Source organism: Nanorana parkeri, unplaced genomic scaffold (assembly GCF_000935625.1).
Source record: "Nanorana parkeri isolate BGI_ZX_2015 unplaced genomic scaffold, ASM93562v1 scaffold183, whole genome shotgun sequence".
In the NCBI taxonomy this organism is placed as follows: Eukaryota; Metazoa; Chordata; class Amphibia; order Anura; family Dicroglossidae; genus Nanorana; species Nanorana parkeri.
This window is the reverse complement of record NW_017306451.1, coordinates 1,279,875-1,300,660: the sequence shown is the minus strand read 5'-3', so window position 1 is coordinate 1,300,660 and position 20,786 is coordinate 1,279,875. Positions and strand designations below refer to the sequence as shown.

At 44.3% G+C, this 20,786-nt stretch overlaps 1 protein-coding gene across 1 annotated transcript in view; it reads right to left on the bottom strand.

The window, feature by feature from the left end:
- The window catches only part of CORO2A (coronin 2A), a 114,350-nt gene extending 94,027 nt beyond the window's left edge, over positions 1-20,323 (bottom strand). The window contains exon 1 of the mRNA XM_018555093.1: positions 20,027-20,323. Within this exon, the coding sequence (XP_018410595.1) occupies positions 20,027-20,041 (15 nt within the window). The 5' untranslated portion in view covers positions 20,042-20,323. The remainder of the gene's footprint in view (positions 1-20,026) is intronic.
- Positions 20,324-20,786: the final 463 nt, after the last annotated feature.

Below are 20,786 nucleotides of genomic sequence, written 5' to 3'. Positions count from 1 at the left end.
TTGTCCAAAATGTCTTGGTATGCTGATGCCTTAAGAGTTCCCTTCACTGGAACCAAGTTGGGCCAAGTCCAACCCATGAAAAACAACCCCACACCATAATCCCCCCTCCACCAAACTTTACACTTGGCATAATGCAGTCAGGCAAGTACCGTTCTCCTGGCAACCGCCAAACCCAGACACGTCCATCGGATTGCCAGACAGAGAAGTGTGATTCGTCACTCCAGAGAACACGTCTCCACTTCTCTAGAGTCCAGTAGTGGCGTGCTTTACACCACTGCATCCGACGCTGTGCATTGTACTTGGTGATGTAAGGCTTGGATGCAGTTGCTCGGCCATGGAAACCCATACCATGATGCTCTCTATGCACTGTTGTTGTGCCTATCTGAAGGCCACACAAAGTTTAGAGGTCTGTAGCTATTGACTCTGCAGACAGTTGGCGACTTCTGCGCACTGTGCGCTTCAGCATGCTCTGACCCCACTCTGTCATTTTACGTGGCCTACCACTTTGTGGCTGATTTGCTGTTGTTCCCAGTTGCTTCCACTTTGTTATAATACCACTAACAGTTGACCGTGGAATATTTAGTAGCAAGGAAATTTCACGGACGGACTTATTGCACAGATGGCAACCTATTACGGTTCCACACTTGAATTCACTGAGCTCCTGAGAGCGACCCATTCTTTCACAACTGTTTGTAGAAGCGTCTGCATGCCTAGGTGCTTGGTTTTATACACCTGTGGCCATGGAGGTGATTGGAACACCTGAATCCAATGATTTGGAGGGGTGTCCCAATACTTTTGCCAATATAATGTATGTTCCCATGTTGCTTTGGCCCACCATCTCCAACCCCTCTGCATCCCAAAAAATCTGTCCGCCATAATTTTTTCCAATAAACGCAACCAACGTCACTTCTTTGGAAAGGGTATACCAGCATGCTCACATTAGTTTGACTCTGGGATATACTGATGTTCATTCGCTGTTACATAAGGACATTTTTTCTGTATTGGCTTGTCACAGCTACAAAATGGCCCAGGGAACTAGGAGTGATCTGAAAGTAAAATTTTGCAGTCAGGTAAAACACACCCTGGTCTGGCACTGTGGAATGCTAATGACTAATGCAGTATCTCAGAAACAGCATGATTACAACATCAGTAACTCTGAATCACCGCAAAGGCTAGAGAAAGCAAATATGGTGAAGGACTTAAAAAAGGCTTACAAGAATCTGCAAGGATTTAGAACATACACTGAACAGGGAGACAAGAAGAAGAAAAAACCTGCCTTTGTTAACTGATAAAATCTTGGTGGTTTTGCAATTTGTTTCAAAAGAAACAAAGTCCAACAGAAAAGCAGACATCCTTTTAGGACTAGTGCACACCATCCTGTGGCCGGAACGCACTGGATCTCATTCCGGCTGGCTCACTTTGTTTTGGGGCCGGAGGGGGTGCATTCAACTCAATGGCACCGCAGCGACAACCTCCGGACGCAATGCGATTGGCCGCATGGCACATCAGTCCCTGTGTTCTGGTCCAGTCAGAAAAAGTAGTGCATGCAGTGCATTGAGTTCAATGGACTGCCACGCCCCCTACCGCTTCAAAACAAAGTGAGCCGGTCGGAATGCGATCCAGTGCGTTCCGGCCCGATTGTGTGAACTAGCCCTAAAATCAGCGGAATGCATCAACAAAATTATCTGTTACTTAGCTTTTGTATTTATTTGCAAACACTCAAGAGTATATTTTAAACAACTTGATACATGATTTTTAAAATACATTTGTTTTCAGTGCAAGGATTCCCAGTGTGGGCAAGATATTTAAAAAAATCTGCAGCTCCCTAAAGTGCTCATCAGTATCCATTGCCCATTTGAACAAACATGGACTACAATCTCATGTTCAGTTTACTAATTTGTATAGAAATTTTAGTCCATCACGGGAGTGAACTTGGAGTGGTGGATACTTTACAACACACATAGGTACCAAGGGGAACAAAAGTAGTCACCCTCCAGAAGGAAGGACAGTGTCAGCACAAATTCAGAGATGATTTGAGGATCAACAGCTGAGTGATACACAAATAAGGAGACATTTTTATATAATAGTTAAAAGGTACTTGAATGTATTTTTTAGTGTCACTTTAAAGCAGGGGCTGGCAACAGATCAGTTGTGATCCACCCGTTGATCGCAGCCATGTGATGGGTAGATTCCCATCCTGCTCTATCAGCCGTCAGCTCCTGACCCCAGCTGCATCAGATCAGAGCAGCAATAGACATTGCAGAGTCAAGAAGAGTCCTAGGACGTCCCTTATAGCTAGTTCACACCAGAACTGCATCACAACTGCGTGCGTCTGCCATGTTTTTTACTGCGATTTTGACACTTTTTCTTAGCTTCAAATGGGCTTTCATGTGCATACTAGTGCATTGTTGTGTTCTGTTGTGATCAGGTGCAGCTAAAATAGGACACGCAGTTTTTTTAACTGACTGCACTGGTGTGAACAGAGCACCAGAAATCCCACTAGAAAGCATTGTGATGCAATTTTGATGCAGCTGCCAAACTGAACGGACTGCATCACAACAACTGCATCTTTTAAAACTGAAATCAGAGATTGGAGGTGCTGCTTCTGTTAGAGAGCCAAGCGATTTGTAAAATAAATTAATTATAAATATGTGTTGCCAGTGTACACTGTTGCTGAAGCTGTCCATAAAAAAAATAAAAATCTTGCAGTTCCTTGACACCATGTACAGCTTGCAGGCACCCCCGAGCTTGTTTTTTTTTTTGAAGAAGAAGAATGAAAAAGAGCCTTTCCCTGCTGTATGGTATTTTTTAGTTCTCATTTTTCCCATTAGTACTTGTCCCCTATGGCACTGCCAAGCTTTCCATGTTTTCCTACAGTAGTTTGCCTATTTAGGCCTAAAAATGGCCAGAATTCATCAACGACATTTGCCCCCCTACACAGTAGACTTCAATGGGATTTACCTCCAAGTTTAGATTAGTGAATTGAACCCGGTCAAATTTGCCTATCACTATTACCTAGCCATAGTTTTTCTTTTCAGAAGCATCTATAAAATGGTATCAGGTTGTGCTTACCTGAATAAAAACACACTCATTAAATGTTTATGGGCTGATTAGGTTTCAGTGGACTTTGCATTTAGATAATGTGAGCAAAGATCAACAGGAATGGTTTGTGTCCGAATGATGATGACGACACAGAAAGTTTATTAATTCCCCAAGCTGTTCTTTTACAGAAAATCAAAAGGGATAACTACGATCTGTATTATACGTTGTTTTTCCTGGTTCTACTTTTCTAGGTCTCTTGGTAAACCAAAATCATCATGAAGCACTATAAAATCACATAGATAACATACATCCTAAGGGGAAAAAAACGTAAAACTTGGATACCCAGGTCCCACTCCCCTTTATTTATCCACTCAAAGTATAACCAGTAGTTCTGCTGTAGGCAAATATCAACATACTCAGTGTCTGGTGTTGGCTTTTTTTGAGGTTCACCTCAACCTCAAGTTCACTGTGTACTTAGAAAATCGGACACAACTTTTTTCAGAATTGAATCCAGATTAAACAAATATACTGTACATTGCCCAGCAAAGTTTTTCTTTAAATGTTTGCCTGCTCCAACTCTCTCACCTCCACTTCCCTGAACTTTATGTTGGGTACAAGATCACAAGGGACAGAGAAGAGTCCAGCAGCTGTCCATCTACTAGCTTCTGGGTATACACAAGGCTTACTAGCACACACAAGAATGTCTCCATAGGACTCAGTAAGAGAAAGGAGCCACTCTAAAACAGGATATCAGCGCCAGTACTGATCAGCCGACTCTGCAGGAAATAAAACTTTTACACATCAAGAAGTGGCATCCATTGTAAGTAATTTAATCAGCATTTGAAATAGCTTCAACCTTTTGAATATCACTTCAAGACAAAGAATTATGGTCAACTCGACTGGGCTTCTCCCACTGACGCATTTACCTTGCAATAACCTTTACAAATTAACTGCAGGTGAAAGTTGCCAGAGAAGAGCCCAGAAGGGTTGTTTACTGCCCTTGGGCGTGTTGGACAACGTTGCGCTGCAATAACATTATTCCTGCATAATTTTACCGCAGCTCAACGCGACGCAGTGCACAATTCAGGTGTAGTGTGGCCGTGGAACCTAGTGAAGCTGCGCAGGCACGGGAAGTACTCTTGATGACGGAAGACAAAATCCAGGAAAGAGGAGCATTTGACCTCTTGAAAAATGGCCACCTGCTACTTTACAGGAACGGAATAAACAATTCCAAAGAAAGTATTAATAAACGAAAAAACAGCATTGTAAATGTGTTTATTTGGACAATCGTATGCTAATGCATATGTGAATGTTTCTTTATGAATTTCATATTGGCATGCAAAGGTCCGCTTTAAGGCTCATCTACTACTTAAAGGAATGCAAATCCTGCAGCTTTCTCACTACAAACATCTCACTAGTATCTACAATGTGGTCAAAATCTCTCATCCAGAAAGCAGTTTGAGAAAACACATTGCCAAACAAATAGCAATATCTATAGGATCCATTCACACTTGTCCATTAGGCTGCATTTTTCAACAACACAGTCCCAGCACAATGACTGCATTGATGTACACTGGCTGAAATTGGAACATGTTGCAATGCACAACAACGAGTTTCAGCGTGGACCCAATCGCACCACGTGCATTCGGCTGCATTATTCAATACAGGTACAATGCAATAACAAGCCAAATTCTATTGTTTTCAGTAGGCTTAGTTGATGTCAAAGCATTGTGCTGGGGTGCGATTTGTGAAAATGGAATGTGCGGCATTTAAACGCAGTGCAACGTGCTACAATGCATCACAAGAAATGTTCTGCAATAAACAAGAAAAGGGAAATAAGGGATGCACCAAAATGTCGATCAGCCGAAAATACAATTTTTTAGACGAAATTGCCGTGCATCCATATTTTCTCTCCTCCCTGCTGAGCAGTGCTTTGTGTCGCCTCTGACTCAGAGCAGCGTCCAAGAGAGAAACCCTTTCAAAAAGGGAAATATGAGAGGTCTTTTTAGACCCCTCATATTTCCCCAAAACCCCACGGACATTAAACACGATGCATTAAAAAAATAAAATAAAAAAGTCAGTGCATGGCAAGTGCATTTAATATGCATCAGTGTTCGATGCAATAGACGCAGTATGAATCCAGCCAAAGTATTTTGGCTTTTGCAGTGGAAGAAAATTCACGTCAATGCAACGCATTTTGAGGAAAAAAAAAAACACACTTCAATGCACATAAACTTAAGTGTGTTTAATACACTAAATGCGCACTAAACACAATGTTTGTGGTGGGAATCCAATCTCTGGACAAAAGGTATACATCCGCAAAAACATTTGATGAAATCCTTGCAATGTACAGCGTATTCTGCACATCTACTGTATATACCGCATGACATACCCCAACCATAAACATGGTCATATAGTCTCACCTCCTATAGTTGAACAAAAGTGGTAATATTTCTGCATACAGCATGTAAGACAAAGTCCACACAAGTGTAAACAAACACTGAAAGGCTTGTGAGCATACAGACACCAACTTTCATGTACCGTAAGCATTAAAGACTAAGTGATCTATTTGATCTGCCTTAGTTTCCACCAATTATGTTTTCTGACATGCATTAGTATTGATCACACATCTTACTTCAAGCTCTTAGGATATTTTTTCTTCAACTGTGTTTCCATGACTAAATATTTCATCAAGGTCAGAATGACCAAGGGCAAAACTCAGAATTCATCTCTCAAATGATTGTGAGCAGAAAATGCTAAAGCTTCCTAAAGCAGGTGCAGTTGCATAAAAATATATTAAATTGGACTTTTCACATAAATTCATTCCCGGCATGTCCATATATACATCAAAAATATAATTTTCCCAAAAAATCTGTACTTCTTATCTTTAAAAATGGTATCTCAGTATGAGACTCGATGCTTGAGGGCTAGTTCACACCGAATGCGGTGCGTTCCAGAGTGGTAGCTGCTGGAACACACAGCAGTCCCTCACAAAACTTCCCCCTGCGTTCTGGGGCGTGGTGGAGCATTGAATTCAATGGCACCGCTTCCACGCCCCCCGCCCGCAGTGCGATCAGACGCGTGGCAAAACTTTGCCTGCGTTCCTTTCCACTGCAAACGCAAAAAATAGGGCTTGATCTGGAACGCACCGCATTCGGTGTGAACAAGCCCTGAGCAGTGACAATGCATCTAGCTCGTGTTTAAATAGAGGACATAATCACGTGATCATGTGACACAGCCGTGGCACTTTGGGTAAAACCCAGAAGTACCTGCAACCACGGGAGATAGCTGCTGGAATGTGGAAGGTGAGTAACTGTGATATTGTTATTACACAGGCAGAGTTTCCAACATGCTGAAAAATCTCCATGTGAAAGAGGTTGATCGATCACTGTTCTATGTAGTAGAGTGAATGGTCAGAATGTCATGCGTGCACCACCAGTGTCGCAGAGTCCTGGCTGGTTCTGGAGAAGGAATAGATTGCTCAACTACAGATATTTCTTGACCATTGTTCTTAAGGAGATATCTGCCCATCTTTGGCCACCTTATCTGGAATGCCCCCTTATCTCTGTAGAGTTAAACAGAACTTGAGACAAAAAAAAAAAGTAAAAAAACAACAACTAATGCTTATGTCCTACATTCTGCTGAATATTGTCCCCAGAAAACATTCAAACCTTCCACTAATTTCTACTAGTGTGCACCAGGTCTTAAAAGGAGAACTATGAGATGAGTGATTTCCACTCACCTCATAGTTCTAGCCGACCTGTGACAATGAGACTGTCACAGGTCGGCTCAGTAGATCGGGAGGTGAGCGAACACATACCGGCGTTCGCTCACCTCTCGATCCTTATACGTAATAAGCTGTGAATACGTTTTAAAACAAGCCCTCCCTGTAGCTGCAAGCACTGTGTAGTGATTTATCCTTAAAATGTCGAAGATTCTCAGTTTTACTTTCACTTTCACAAGCTTGAATTAGTTCACGGCTTCTATTGTGCACTTTAAGGATTAATTGTTCCACAGTGGATGTAACAACAAATGTCCGTGAATGCTACTAAACTGCTTGTTAGGGTTATGTACATATATAAATGTTCATAGCCTGGCTACATTTTTGCTTTAAAGAATAAATGTACTTTTAAAGGAGAGCTATGAGGAGTGATTTCTACTCACCTCATAGTTCTAGCCGACCTGTGACAATGAGACTGTCACAGGTCGGCTCAATAGATCGGGATGTGAGCGAACACATACCAGGTTCGATCACCTCTCGATCCTGTCACGGCTCACTGCCGTGACAGGGGGAGGGCTGGATTCCCCTCTCCCCGCTCCGATCTGCCAGCGCTGACTGGCGGAACGTACAGGGGAGGGGGCGGGTACAGCTGGCTCTGCCTCTAGATAGGCAGAGCCAGCTGTCACGCAGCTGGGCCGATCCCGACATCTAAGTCGGGATCCGCTCCGGCATCTCAGTATACTGCGAGCTGTAGCTCGCGGTATACTGAGCTTAGGGTAACGGGAGGACGCTAGTTTGTGTCCTCCCGTTACCCTAAGGAGAACTATGGGGAAAAACACTGACCGCATAGTTCTCCTTTAAAGAACGTACACTCAAATAACCATCTTATAGCAGATCTCAGGGCATACAAATCTTCACTTAAATATATTCCTCAATAGCCACAAAGCATATAAATCCACTTTGTGTTCACCAAAAGCCATTACAAACACAGTTATTACCTTATAAAAGGCTGCCTGCAGAACACTACAGTAGGGGGCAGAAACAAGACCAGTCACGCTGTACAAGGAGAGAGAGCAGCAGTGACCGGTCTTTTATTACAGGAAGCTCCTGCACATAGGAAAAGCATCGCAATGGATTACTGCACAGTTCTGGAAGGAATACACAAAACACACCAAGATTCACGTAAGAATAGGAGGTGCTTCTTGTATTAAGACAATATATACTTACCCTGCCGTTCAGCTTTACCATACATACTGGGGAAGATAAATAAAAGAAGGGCTAATATAGTTATTTTTAATGGAGATGTGCCATTTTAGGGATGCTCTAGTGGTGCATGCATAAGTAAAAGTCTAGGAATTTGGTCATGTGACTCCAGATTAGCACACCTAGTAGGGATGCACTGATACCGTTTTTTTTGTCATCGAGTACGTATACCAATATTTATACTTCGGTACTCGCTGATACCGGTACTTCCAGTAGCATGCAGCCAGCTTCCCGTGCAATCAGTAAGCTGAAAAGCGTGTCATTACCCACTGCCTGGCTTCTTGATTGCCCGGGAAGCCGGCATCCCAGCCAATCAGCATCGAGCCGGCTGTTTGTCAGGCTCGATGCCGATTGGCCAGGAAGCCGGCTTCCCAGCTGATCAGCATGGAGACAGCTTCCCGGCCAGTCAGGAAGTCATTACCCGTGGCCCGGCTTCCCGATTGGCCAGGAAGCCGGCTTCATGTTCCCTCGCGTCACAGCCAATCAGAGGAAATCTCCCTCTGACCCGAAGTTCCAATATCGGGGGGGTAAGTATCGGAGCAATTGGGCAAGTACGAGCACTCGCCCAAATACTCATTATCAGCACCCATTCTAGAATCGGTGCATCCCTAACATCTACCCTTCACTACAGATCATGTGACCAACCCTTCTTTTACTTTTGAATTATCTAAGCTTCTGGTGATGTGCCTAACAATGGAGAGGTATGGAACAGCCTCTTCCAAAACACTGGTAAGTATTTCAGTCCTTTAGTAACTATTATTGTTTAACACCGCAAAACCTTTACACAAAGCTAAAAGACCTTCTACCTCTTCCCTTGTGATAGCACTCAGACCTAGTGATGGTCCACTTGGGCACCAAGGGAAGGCAGGGATCCTAGTTTTTTTGTATCTGTTTCTGCACAATGAACATTGAGAAGAGAGTGTTACCGGTAGGTATGTACTCTTATCCTCCCAGCTCTAAACTAAACCTGTCTCTAAAAAGCTGAAGATGAACTCTGGGATACGAAACATTGTCTACATATGAAAAGGCATACAGTATGTACTCTTACCTGAATCTTGGTGTGTTTTGTTTATTTCTTCCAGATCTGTGCAGTAATCCTGCTGGGTCCCTCTCACAGTTCCACTTTCTGCACAGACTATCTACATCATAGTGACAATGCTACTTTTACAATGTATTATCTGTGTTTGTAAAGGCATTTGGTGCACACAAAGTAGAGTTATATTCTTGGTGGCTATTGAGTAAAAGATTTGAATAAAAGATTTTTGCTCAGAGTCCAAATTTAACATTTGAACAAAATTCCAGTTAAAGAACAACTCCGAGTAAAAATGTTATAAATCCTTGCAGTGGTGCTACCCTCAGACTGCAAGGGTTAAGTGCTTTCTTTTTTTGACCCCAGGCAAAAATAAGCACCGAACAAAATAGAAATTTTTTACCTGGAGTTCTGCTTTAACACACTTTTGTCACGAGCTTAGAGAAGAGCACCTCAAATTAAATTTTTTGTATGCACTCTGTCGCCAAAAAAAGGTTTCCTCAATGATCCTCTCCTCACGGGTTAAACATTATTCAAAGGCCTATTTACATACCGTTTGCACTGCTGGTTGACTGTGCAGCCTGCAGTACCTGTTTGCCAGGCTCTTGTGCGGCAATTAATTAGTTAAACTACAGAAGAAAGAGAAGCATTAAACAAGCTGAAGGCTATGTCCTATCCGATTACACTGCGGCCTTCCAGCTGTAGCACAGTATTTAGGAAAAACAAACAAAAGGCCGAGTTTTAACTTTCACCTGTCTGGTAACATCACATACTCGGTTACACCTTAGGATCCATGTGAGCAGATGCACCTTCTATACTGTCACAAACCTGACCGGATAATGTGCCGATATTACAAACATTCAATGCCAGGAATAGCAATAATATATGACATCCATCCAAGGATCCATGTGAGCAGATGCACCTTCTATACGGTCACAAACCTGACCGGATAATGTGCCGATATTACAAACATCCAGTGCCAGGAACAGCAATAATATCTGACAGCGCCATCACTAGGCTTGCCCAAAATAAGAGACAATGGGGCTCATTTAGAGCAGAAAGTTTGTATTTTGCTTGGCTAATATTGTATTGGAGAAGGAGATGGAGAAGGATTTGGGGGTCATTGTAGACCACAAACTGAAAGGTAGTTTGCAGTGCCAGGCTGCTGTAAACAAAGCTAGCAGGGTCTTGTCCTGTATTAAGAAGGGGATGTATTGCAGGGACAAGTCTATAATTTTGCCACTTTATAGATCATTGGTTCAACCTCATCTGGAGCACGCGGTCCAGTTCTGGTCACCAGTACTAAGAAAAGATGTCCTTGAGTTGGAAAAAGTCCAGCGGAGGGCAACCAAACTAATTAGGGGAATGGAGGACCAGAGCTACGAGACACGTTTACGCTGGAAGTAAGGAGTTTAAGGGGGGATACGATTTCCATGTACAAAATGTTCAATGGTGGTAGCAACATTAGCGATAAACTGTTTAAAATGAACTCCATTACAAAAACTAGAGGCCACCACCTAAAATTGGTGGAAAAAAAATTCCAGCACAAGGGGCAAAGGGGGTTCTTCACAGTAAGATCAGTTAGGGTCTGGAACTCACTGCCACAGACAGTGATTTCAGCAAAGAATGTGGAATTGTTCAAGAAACTTTTGGACGATTTCTTAAGGGACCGTAATATACAGGGGTACAGGTACTCCTAGAATGAGATCCTAATACTATGCAACTATGTAGCTATGTATTGTATTCACTAACAGGATTATTCACTAAAGGGTGAAGAGTTTGGAGAAGTCAGGAGAAGTGAACAATCTAGAACAGGGGTGCCCACAATTTTTGTGTTAAGATCTACTTTTCAAATGACGAGCTACATGAGATCTACCAACGAAAAAAAAACCCTCCATTGCTCTCTCTCTCCTGGCTGCCTCCCCTCGCTCATCCTGCTGGCTGTCTCACCTGGCTGTCATTCCTAATTTTCTCTCCTGGCTGTCTCTCTTCGCTCTCTTGGCTGTCTCTCCTTGCCCTCTCTCCTGGCTGTCTCTCCTCTCTCTCTTCCCTGGCTGTCTCTCCTTGCCCTCTCTCCTGGCTGTCTCTCCTCTCTCTCTTCCCTGGCTGTCTCTCCTTGCTCTCTCTCCTCGCTCTCTCTCACCTGGCAGTCTTTCCTCTCACTCCTGTCTGTCTCTCCCCACTCTCTCTCCTGGCTCACCTTGCTGTATTTTGCAACAGGATGTGTAACTAATATTCTTTGATGTAATACATAGCACTTCAACCACCAGTATCCACCAGAAAAGTGTCAGGGAGATTGGCTCAGCAGGCTCAGACTAATAGGTAATCATGTGTGTACAGCTAAATAAATATACCAATATGGGGCCACCATTCACACCCTTCGTGATCTACCAGCATCAGCTTTGAGAGCTACTGGTAGATCACCATCTACCTAATGGGCACCCCTGGTCTAGGACAACATAGCTGATTTGGGAAGTGAGCCGAAATGGAGAATTGTTCCAAATCAGCTATTCTGGCCTAGATTGTTCACTTCTCCTGCCTTCTCCAAACTCTTTATCCTTTGGTGAATAGCCTTGTAAGTGAACATCTGCTCCTTAAAGCCCGTTGGCACTCTTAGTAAGTCAATATTATATTATATATATTATAGTCATACGTTATATTATAGTCATACTTGCAGGTTACTAGGCCATGAGAAGCACGCACGTTGTATTAATGTACTCTTGTGATACCAGCAACTGTTCATGAGTAATGAGGATATTTTTTACTGTATACAGTACATCATTTTAAAGCAACTCTGTAGATATCCAGGAAAATTGAGGATGTTCCCTTAAAAAGAAAACTTAGGCCCCTTTCACACGGGCACTCCGTTTTGCAGGCAGATCTGATCGGAAGTCTAATGTACTCTATGAACAGCCAGATCTAAACAGACAAGTGTCTGTTTACTGATTACCCCTGATTTTGTCTAGATATGGGGAAAAATGGAACAGAGTTCTGTTTTGGCAGACCTGATGGTGACAGATTGGAGGTAATCGGGTGGAAATGGACACGTCTGCTTACATCTGACTCCCCATAGTTCTAACATAGGTCTGGTAGGTTCAGTTTTTTTCCTGTATGGCACAATGAAGGAAAAGACTGAACAGACATAAAGTCATATCTGTTCTGTACTGCTCTGATCACCAGGGGAGCTGTGCACGGAATCCTTTGCTGAACAGAACAGATGGCGCCTATGTGAGAGGGGCCTTAGGCCTTGCACCACTGAGCACGGTGAGATGTGTTTTCTGCACACTACCATACATGTATGGTGTGAACAGGGTTTTGCAGCACACTGGTCCACCACAGGTCACCGCTGTGCAGCACACCCGAGTGGGTTGCTGTGTGGAGACCTGAATAGAGTGTACAGTTTGTACAATTCAACTAAAGTAAAAAAAATTTAAACAGTGACAACTCATGTGGTGTGTGGTCCACCAAATACTGCCATCGCTGTCACAACACACTAGCGCTAACCACTAAAATGCTCAGATGGGCTCAGGGCCGTCTTTAATACGTGTATATAGAGAGGGGGAAGGGGGGCAATGTATATAGAGAGGTGCCCTCTCTGTATACATTACCTCCCTCTCGCACGCTCTGCCTCTCCCGCTCACAGCCGACGAACCCAGCGGAGTGGGCGGGGACCGGGCAGTAGCGCGCTGTGATTAACGGAGGGTTGCCGTGGCGATATAATGCTGATCCGACACAGCGCGGCTCCCGATCGGGCTAAGCATTCTATCGCCATGCAAACCATCAGTATCCGGCGGGCCCCCCATCTCTGCGCCGGGAGTGTCGGATGAACGGATGATCCGACACTCTCGGCGCAGTGGTGGGGGGCCTGCTGGTCGCTGGGTACCGATCCGGCACTGGGGGCTGAAGGGGCTTATGTGGGCTGAAGGGGCAGCTGCTTTGGGCCCCGCAACAATGATTGGGCCCTGGGCGACTGCCCCTTTTGCCCTGCGTTAAAGACGGCCCTGGATGGGCTACTGTGAACAGATCCTCAAGCTTCCCCTTCCAGTGGGCGTTGAGTGATACTTTCCCTCCCTTCTAGACTTGAGGCCTCCAGCAGAATCTTTATCATCTGACACTGCCAGGAGTGTCAGAAGCCTGTGTCCTCACTCACTGTATGCCGGGGTTCCATATGCCAACCCCTACGTCACTACTGGACACAGTACTGACACAGGGTTAGCATTTAACGTACCTGAAAACATGTTGGCTGCAGAAGATTCTTCTGGGCCGTAACTCTCGAAGGCAGTGGGCCCATTCAGACCACTCCAGGGTGTTACACTGCGGGAACCTGCACATTACTGCAACACACTAACACGCATTGGAGGAGAAATTATAAAAACTGGAGCAGACAGAATACAGAGTAGCTGCCCATAGCAACGAATCAGCTTATCTGCTTAATTTTCAAAACTGAGCAAACTGACCTGTTACGGTGGGCAACTGCTCCAGAATCTGTCTGCACAAGTTTTGATAAATTCCCCTCAAGTTTTCTATCTATGTTACTTATTAAAATGTATATATTCGACCACAAGTTCAAAACACGAGCTCAGAATAAAAAAAACTGGTCTAGCTCATGTGCTTGTATGATGGTTGGTTTTTAGGTTTTAGAAACAAGTAACATACTAAAATCTACTCACGGTCTATATGAAATAAAATGAATGCTGAAATGTTTAAACCATGAAAAGAATGCATGGCCTTGTAGAATTCCAGGAAAGTGATGTATTCTGCTAGCATATGACTAAACGTCACATCACACACCAGTCCTGATGGCTTGTAAGATCAGATATTTAAAGGGATCCTATGCTGATAGAATTGTGGGAATCTTCCCCAGGGATTTGGTTTTCAATCTACAACCAATTCAAGACAGTCTTGGAAGTCTAAATGTGAGACAGCAAGGACACACTCACTTCAGGAAATACACCCCAGGTGACATAGTGACGTTCTCTCTGCATGCTGGCTGCACGGATTACAGAGAACTCAAATTAAAGTGGACCTTTACCCCCTTTCATGTCAGCTTTCAGCTCTGCACGCTCATATGAAATCATATTACATTCATTAAACATATTTCTTTTACTTACAATTATTGATTTTTCACTTCCTGGTCCACTTGGGCTTCAGTGATGTAATGTGCCCAAGCACATTGCATCCTGGGAAACTTACACCAGCAGAACATTGCTGGGAAATCTCATCTGTAATCTAATGAGATCTCAGGGAAAGGCATTTTCCTCTCCTGTGATGATGTGCATGGTCACATGTGCCAGAGTTCTAGGAAGTAAAGGGAGATGGATTCATGTGCCCTTTGTAACAAAAACAAAAAAAAAAGGCCACTGTCAGAAGACTGGGGAAGAAAAGAAAAAAAGGTATGCAAAGAATACAAAGCAATTATCTCGAAGTATCTGTTTGTAGATTGTCACTGCTAAATATTTCTAAAGGTGTCTTTGTTGTAATTTTAAAGATAGGGGTAATGTCCCTCTTAAGGCCCTATTCACACGTAGCGACACTCACCTCGAGCGAATTTCCCCGCGGCGAGATAGCGTGACTGTTCGGGCGACGATCGCGCGACCTTCACCAGCGGGCTGCATTAAAAAAATTGAAAAACCGTGCGACATGCGCCGGAAAAAGGGTCCTGCGACATGGAGCTGTCCATTAAAACAGCTCCATTGACTATCATTGGCCGGCGACTCCTCGCCAAATATAGCGGCAGAAATTGCGGGATTTACCGCTTAGTGTGAATGGGGCCTTAGGGCAGGTTCACACCATTTTTGGAAAAAAAAAATGTATTTGCTTAAAATAGTCTTACGGGTGCGTTCCAGTGCATTTGTATTCGTTTCAGTGCATTCCAGACCAGACAAAATAGGACAAGCAGTATTTTTCTGGTCTGGAACGGACTGCGCTGGTGGGAACAGAGGCCAGAAATAGCATAGGGATACATTAGTATGCATTTTGGGTCCAGAAACAATCTGGTCTGGTCTGGTGATGATCCAGACATGGTGTGAATGGACCCTTAAGGTAAACTGAGTGAATTGCTGCTTAGGTTCCATTCACACCTGTGCGTTCTGAAGCATTTCAGCCATCACAGGAGAAAAGGAATCCTGCATTATCTATAGGGGACTGTTTACACCTGTGCGTTGCACTGCATTGTGACTTTGAAGCTACAAAATGTGTTTTTAGTTCCATAAACTTTAATGGGAGCACGTGAAAAACATATGCAACGTGCATTTTCATGCAAGACAACAAGCCCTCACGCCCTAGCACTGTAACCTGTATTTCACCTTCATCGTTCCAAACAAATATGCGTCAAAAAAAATGCATGAAAAACAAACAAAAACTCTCTAAAAAAAAAAAAAAAAATGTATGAACGCGTGATCGGAGACATAGGGAGCTGGAGTGCTGTGTGGGGGGAGGGTAATATTCGACCTCTGGAAGCCCAGTCCTCTGCTTGCATATGAGAGCAGTGGTCCGACTCTCCAGCGTGTTTCCAGCACAGGGCATTTTGACCCTTGCTGCAGCACTTACTATGCACAAATAAACAGAAACAAGAAAATATTGCATGTACTGCCTGACTGCATTACGCTAATAAACAGAAAGGCTCAAAATATTTAAGAATTCCAGAGCTGCAAGTTTGTTTGTTTTTTCAAATCAGTGACTTGGTAGGTAAAAAACAAAAACAAGAGAAGCCAGCCTGCACCTTAAAAAGAATCAGGACTGTACATAATAAAGTAGGCTGGTATTGCTGACCTCCTTCTAAAAATGTTAGCTGCCTGGCTGTCTCTGCTTTTATTTTATTGCCCAAGACACTCATCCAGACCAGGGCAGTAACTTGGGAAGTCAGAGAAGTGGGAACTCCTTATTCACATACATATCCCTCAGCACAGGATCCCTTTAAACACAAGGCGCAATGTCTATCCTTCCAGGTCCCTTTAAAAGACCAGCAAACCTTAAAACACAAATCCGGCTACTTACATAGGAACACCAATAATCTACAATGTTAACCCTTGCAGTGGGGATAACCCTTGCAGGTAACTGCTGGTTTTGGTCTAGGACAGGGGTGGGCAACACTTGTCCTTCAGCTGTGCTTTAACTACAAATCCCAACATGCCTCTGCGAGTCATGCCTGTAATTTTCAGGGCCAGTTCACACCAGATGCAGTCCGTTCATTTGACTGCTGAAGTCAAAATGCATCCCAATGCTTTACTATGGTCTTTCTTGTGCTTAATTCACACTGCAATGGTGTGAATAAAGCACAAGAAAGTCCATAGGAAAGCATTGGGATGCATTTTGACTTCAGCGGTCAAATAAACAGACTGCATCACAACTGCATATGGTGTGAACTGGCCCTCAGGGTCCATTCACACCACATAATCTCCAGACCAGAGCAGATTGTTTCCAGACCCAAAATTAATCCTGATGTGTCCCTATGCTATTGCTGGCCTCTGTTCACACCAGCGCAGTCCATTCCAGACCAGAAAAATACTGCTTGTCTTATTTTGTCTGGTTTGGAATGCACTGGAACTGCGGGCAGGTTCATACTATTATCCGGACCAGATCTGGTTTAGAAAATGGTGTGAACCTGCCCTCAGTCTTGCAATGCCTCATGAGACTTGTAGTTCCACAACAGCTGCAGGGCAATAGTTGCCCACTCCTGGTCTAGGGGCTCAAATAAAAAAAAACTCACTTGATCCTCAATCCCACCTGGTTGCTAGACCGTTCCTCGCAGCCTCTCCTCCCCCGGGCTTCAATGGTCTAAGCTCTGCTAATGTCATCATGCCTAAAAGGTGGTCATACACTGTACAACCATCGCAAGACCTTAGTCTTGCGATGGTTGTAAAGTAATTTAAAAAACGTACGATCTGCCCATCTTGGACAGGCAGATCGTACTCTCGATCATCGCAAGCCCGCCCCCGAAGGGCGGGCTTCCGATGACCGCAATGCTGAACGGGCAGTGTGCGCGTGCGCACACCGGCCCGTTCGGCATTTGTCTCCCGAGCACCGTTCAAACCAGCCGACAATCGTACGATTTTCGGCTGGTTTTCTAGCGTGCTCCTTAGACAAAAGACGTGCGACCGTACAGTAGAAACGGTCGCACGTCTTCGTTCACACTGCTCGATTCTCGTACGATCGCGGGATTTCCCGCGATTCTCGTACGAGAATCGTGCAGTGTATGGGCACTTTAATACAGTCCATTCACCTGCATTAAGGTGGCCACACACCTTACGATTATCGGACGACACTTTTCGTCCGATGATCAAACCGTCGTAGGATAGTCGCACGCGGCCCCATTATGCCCCGATTGTCGCAAGGTTCAATTAGCTGTAATTAAAGGAAAGCACCTGGACGAATTGCGGTAATCGACCGCACGTATTTCCGTTTGCGCATGAGCAGTGTAGATCGTACGATTTTTGACGTACGGAAACGCCACTAACCTTGCAATAATTGTACGACCGGCCAAAGTTTTCGAACATGCTTGAAAGTTTTAAGTCGTACGATTGTACAGTATTTGCGGTTGCACACTGCCCACACACCTTGCGATTATCGGACGAAAAGACGATCGCATACGATTATCGTCCGATAATCGCAAGGTGTGTGGGCACCTTTAGACGTGAAGATGCTGAGGGACACAGCACAGCCGGAATGGAGGGGGGAAAGAGGTAAACGATGACTGCTGCAGGACAGAGGATCAGGTGAGCATTTCTTCTATATTCTGGTCCCAAGAGAAAAAGCGAGTAGTTAACCCTTTCAATGCTGGAGTAGCACTGGAGTCCTCTTTTAAAAAAAGAGCCACTAATACAATTCACAAATATGTATGTATATTTCAGAACTTTATTAGATTTCATGGCAGCAGATTGTTGTATATGATCCACCATTCTAGGCTAAAAGGGGCTCACCAGAGACTGATCACGTGACCCTTCAATGCACTACTGAAAAGGCTGTCATATGTATATAAGAACATTTCCTTTTCCAGGACCAGATCTTAAACTTATGACACTTCTAAGTGTATAACTTTCTCTCTACTTGATTTTGCTTCCAGGTGAAGGTGAGGTTTACTGCCTCTTTAATAAAAATAATTTCGGAAAGATCTGGCCTTCATGGTCTCCCTTGTGAAGAGCACTGCAATAAAATGTAAGTAGGCTGAGCTGATCAATACAGACATCCATGGCCAAGCAACGTACACCCATTAAGCACGGAGTTCAGGGTGTTGCCAAACCTGGGTTTGTTTGATGTGTCCAGCTCGTCTTGGGAAATACAATGTAATCTGCGTTAAGCTATTTCAAGAATAAACTTGACGTGAACCATTACAGTTTATCCACAAGAACAACCACCCTCAACCTGACAGCCTGAGAGTTTTACAATATACACATTATAGTCCACAAATGGGAGCTACAGTACGGCTGGCCATACACTGCTTTATTTTTCTCCTGCAACCCACGAGCTGAATGGAAAAAAATACAGCACATTCCTCCAGCAACGCTACGAACGCATTGATCAAGGAATCTCCGCTCTTTCTTTTGTATTCTGACAGCGGCCGCCGGCCCCTGCCGGAACTCCCTGAACAGAGCCCACAGCTCTTTGAACTGCCTCTGTTCATTCAAAGATTTTCCGACTGGTTCCTTCCATCAACTGATTGAGAGATGCCAGCTAAAAGAGTGCCAACAGCAGCACCCACTGCGCAAATTTCGGCCGATACCACAAGAAATTTGCACAATGTATGGCCACCTTAAAAATATTAGGTCACATGATCGGTATAGTTAAAGTAGATGTAAACACAACCACGAAAAATCTCATATGAGCTTTAAGATGTTCAAACCATTTCAAATGTCATTTTCAATCTTTTTAAAGCTTCTGCTGTCATTAACTTAATACCTGGTGATGCTGCCATGAAGGTCTTTGTTCAGGCACTTCCTGTTATAGTGTGACAACACTGTGTCCCTGAATTGTTCCCCTGCAGTCTCACACAGGCTTCTGGAGACTACAAGTGGCCATGTCAACAGCTATTTCGCAGGCATGGTCCCCATCAGTAAATACACCCTAAGGGACGCCTTACAGAGGGAGGAATTTATCAAAAGCAGACAGAATCTGGAGCAGTTGTCCGTAACCAAATTAGCACCTCTCTTTAGCGTGTTTAGTTAAGCTTTGAAAATGAAAGAAGCTGATTGGTTACTACAGGCAACTGCTGCATATTTGATCAATTCCCCTCTCTGTCATTCAGTTACACAGCTCTGCGAGAAGTCCTTAAATGTGGGGGCTCATTCGCACCAGCCAGATGTGCTGAGGCACTTGTAGGAACAGTGTCAATGCGCCGATCCCGAGGAAGCGCACTGTTTACTTTTTTTTTTGTTGGAACTTTATTAAAATGTCACAATAAAGTTGAACCGTCACAAGTAACATGTCATCCAGCTATATTCACCGTAGTGGTGTTGCGATGCACACACACTGCATCCAAGCCGTGGCGTGAACTGACCACTTTGAACACAAGGGGTTTTTTTGCCCGGTCGGTGCATCAGGACATGTTTAGGAAGCTATAGGTTACATTATAGTGCATGTTAAGATGTCAGATCTATCCTGCTAGATGACAAATAAATACATGACAAGACTGGCTATCTCAGGCTCTGATGTGCAAATTAAGGGTTTAGTATATTTTTGCTATGAGAAGTGGGTGTGTAAAAATCATGGCAAGGCTCCTACTCCACACAGCACACATCTACTGCAAACTGTCCATTGGCATGTCAGTGGGGCCAGCTGTCAGCTCAGTGACCAGCTCCCTGACTGCACCCACCGGTGTGGTCACTACCTGTGCTATGCTGTATACAGTGCTCCTATGGATGCACAGTCTCCCCGCACACACACACCCAGCCCTGGTGATCCAGTAACATTAGCACAGAGAACTGCGCTCTCTCTCCTCATCTCCCATCCACAATGTACAGGGGACATACGCTTACCTTTGCAATAGTCATGCAGATTCGCTCAGGTGCTGCCCCTGCTATACGGCCCGCTGCAGCAGTGTTCTGGGCTCAGCCACAAGCCCCGCCCACTAGCCCAATGCACTGCCCGCACAGCCGCCCTCTCCTCAGCCACGCTACTCCGGACGGTCCCCCTGCAGACTCTGCACACAGCAGCCAGTCACATTGATTCATAAATCATGACCGGGGCTTTTTTTTTTAAATCTTGCTGCTTATGATGAAGGGGGAGGGTCCTGGACACAGCTGGACTTCAGACTATGGAAACCGCCATGCAAAGGGAAGGAGAGATGAAGAGGGCTAGGATCCTTCCCTTTGTGCATGCAGTAATAGGAACCTCCCCAGGGCTAGCAAATTCATATTTATTAGGAGGGTGGGGCCCAGCGAGACAACAGGTTGCCGTACCCGTCCCTGTGTGCCTGAGGTGACTACAGCCACAAGCTACATCTCTCCTCCTCCTCCCTCCTGTGTGGAAACTTTTGTCAGCATGGCTATTGTCTGAGGAGATCCCACAGGGAAGGCATCTTTATACGTTCCACTGAATAACCAAAGAAGTCATTTTAGTGAATGGAAACAGTATCTATGGTCAGAAATTACAAATAAATATGTATTATTATATCAAATTTCCACATGTTCTCTCCCACTCCTAATAGCCATAGAGAAATAGGGGCAGCCTTGGCACTGCAGAACTACAAATCCCATGAGGCATTGCAAGAGTCTGGCAGCCACAGGCACGAAGCAT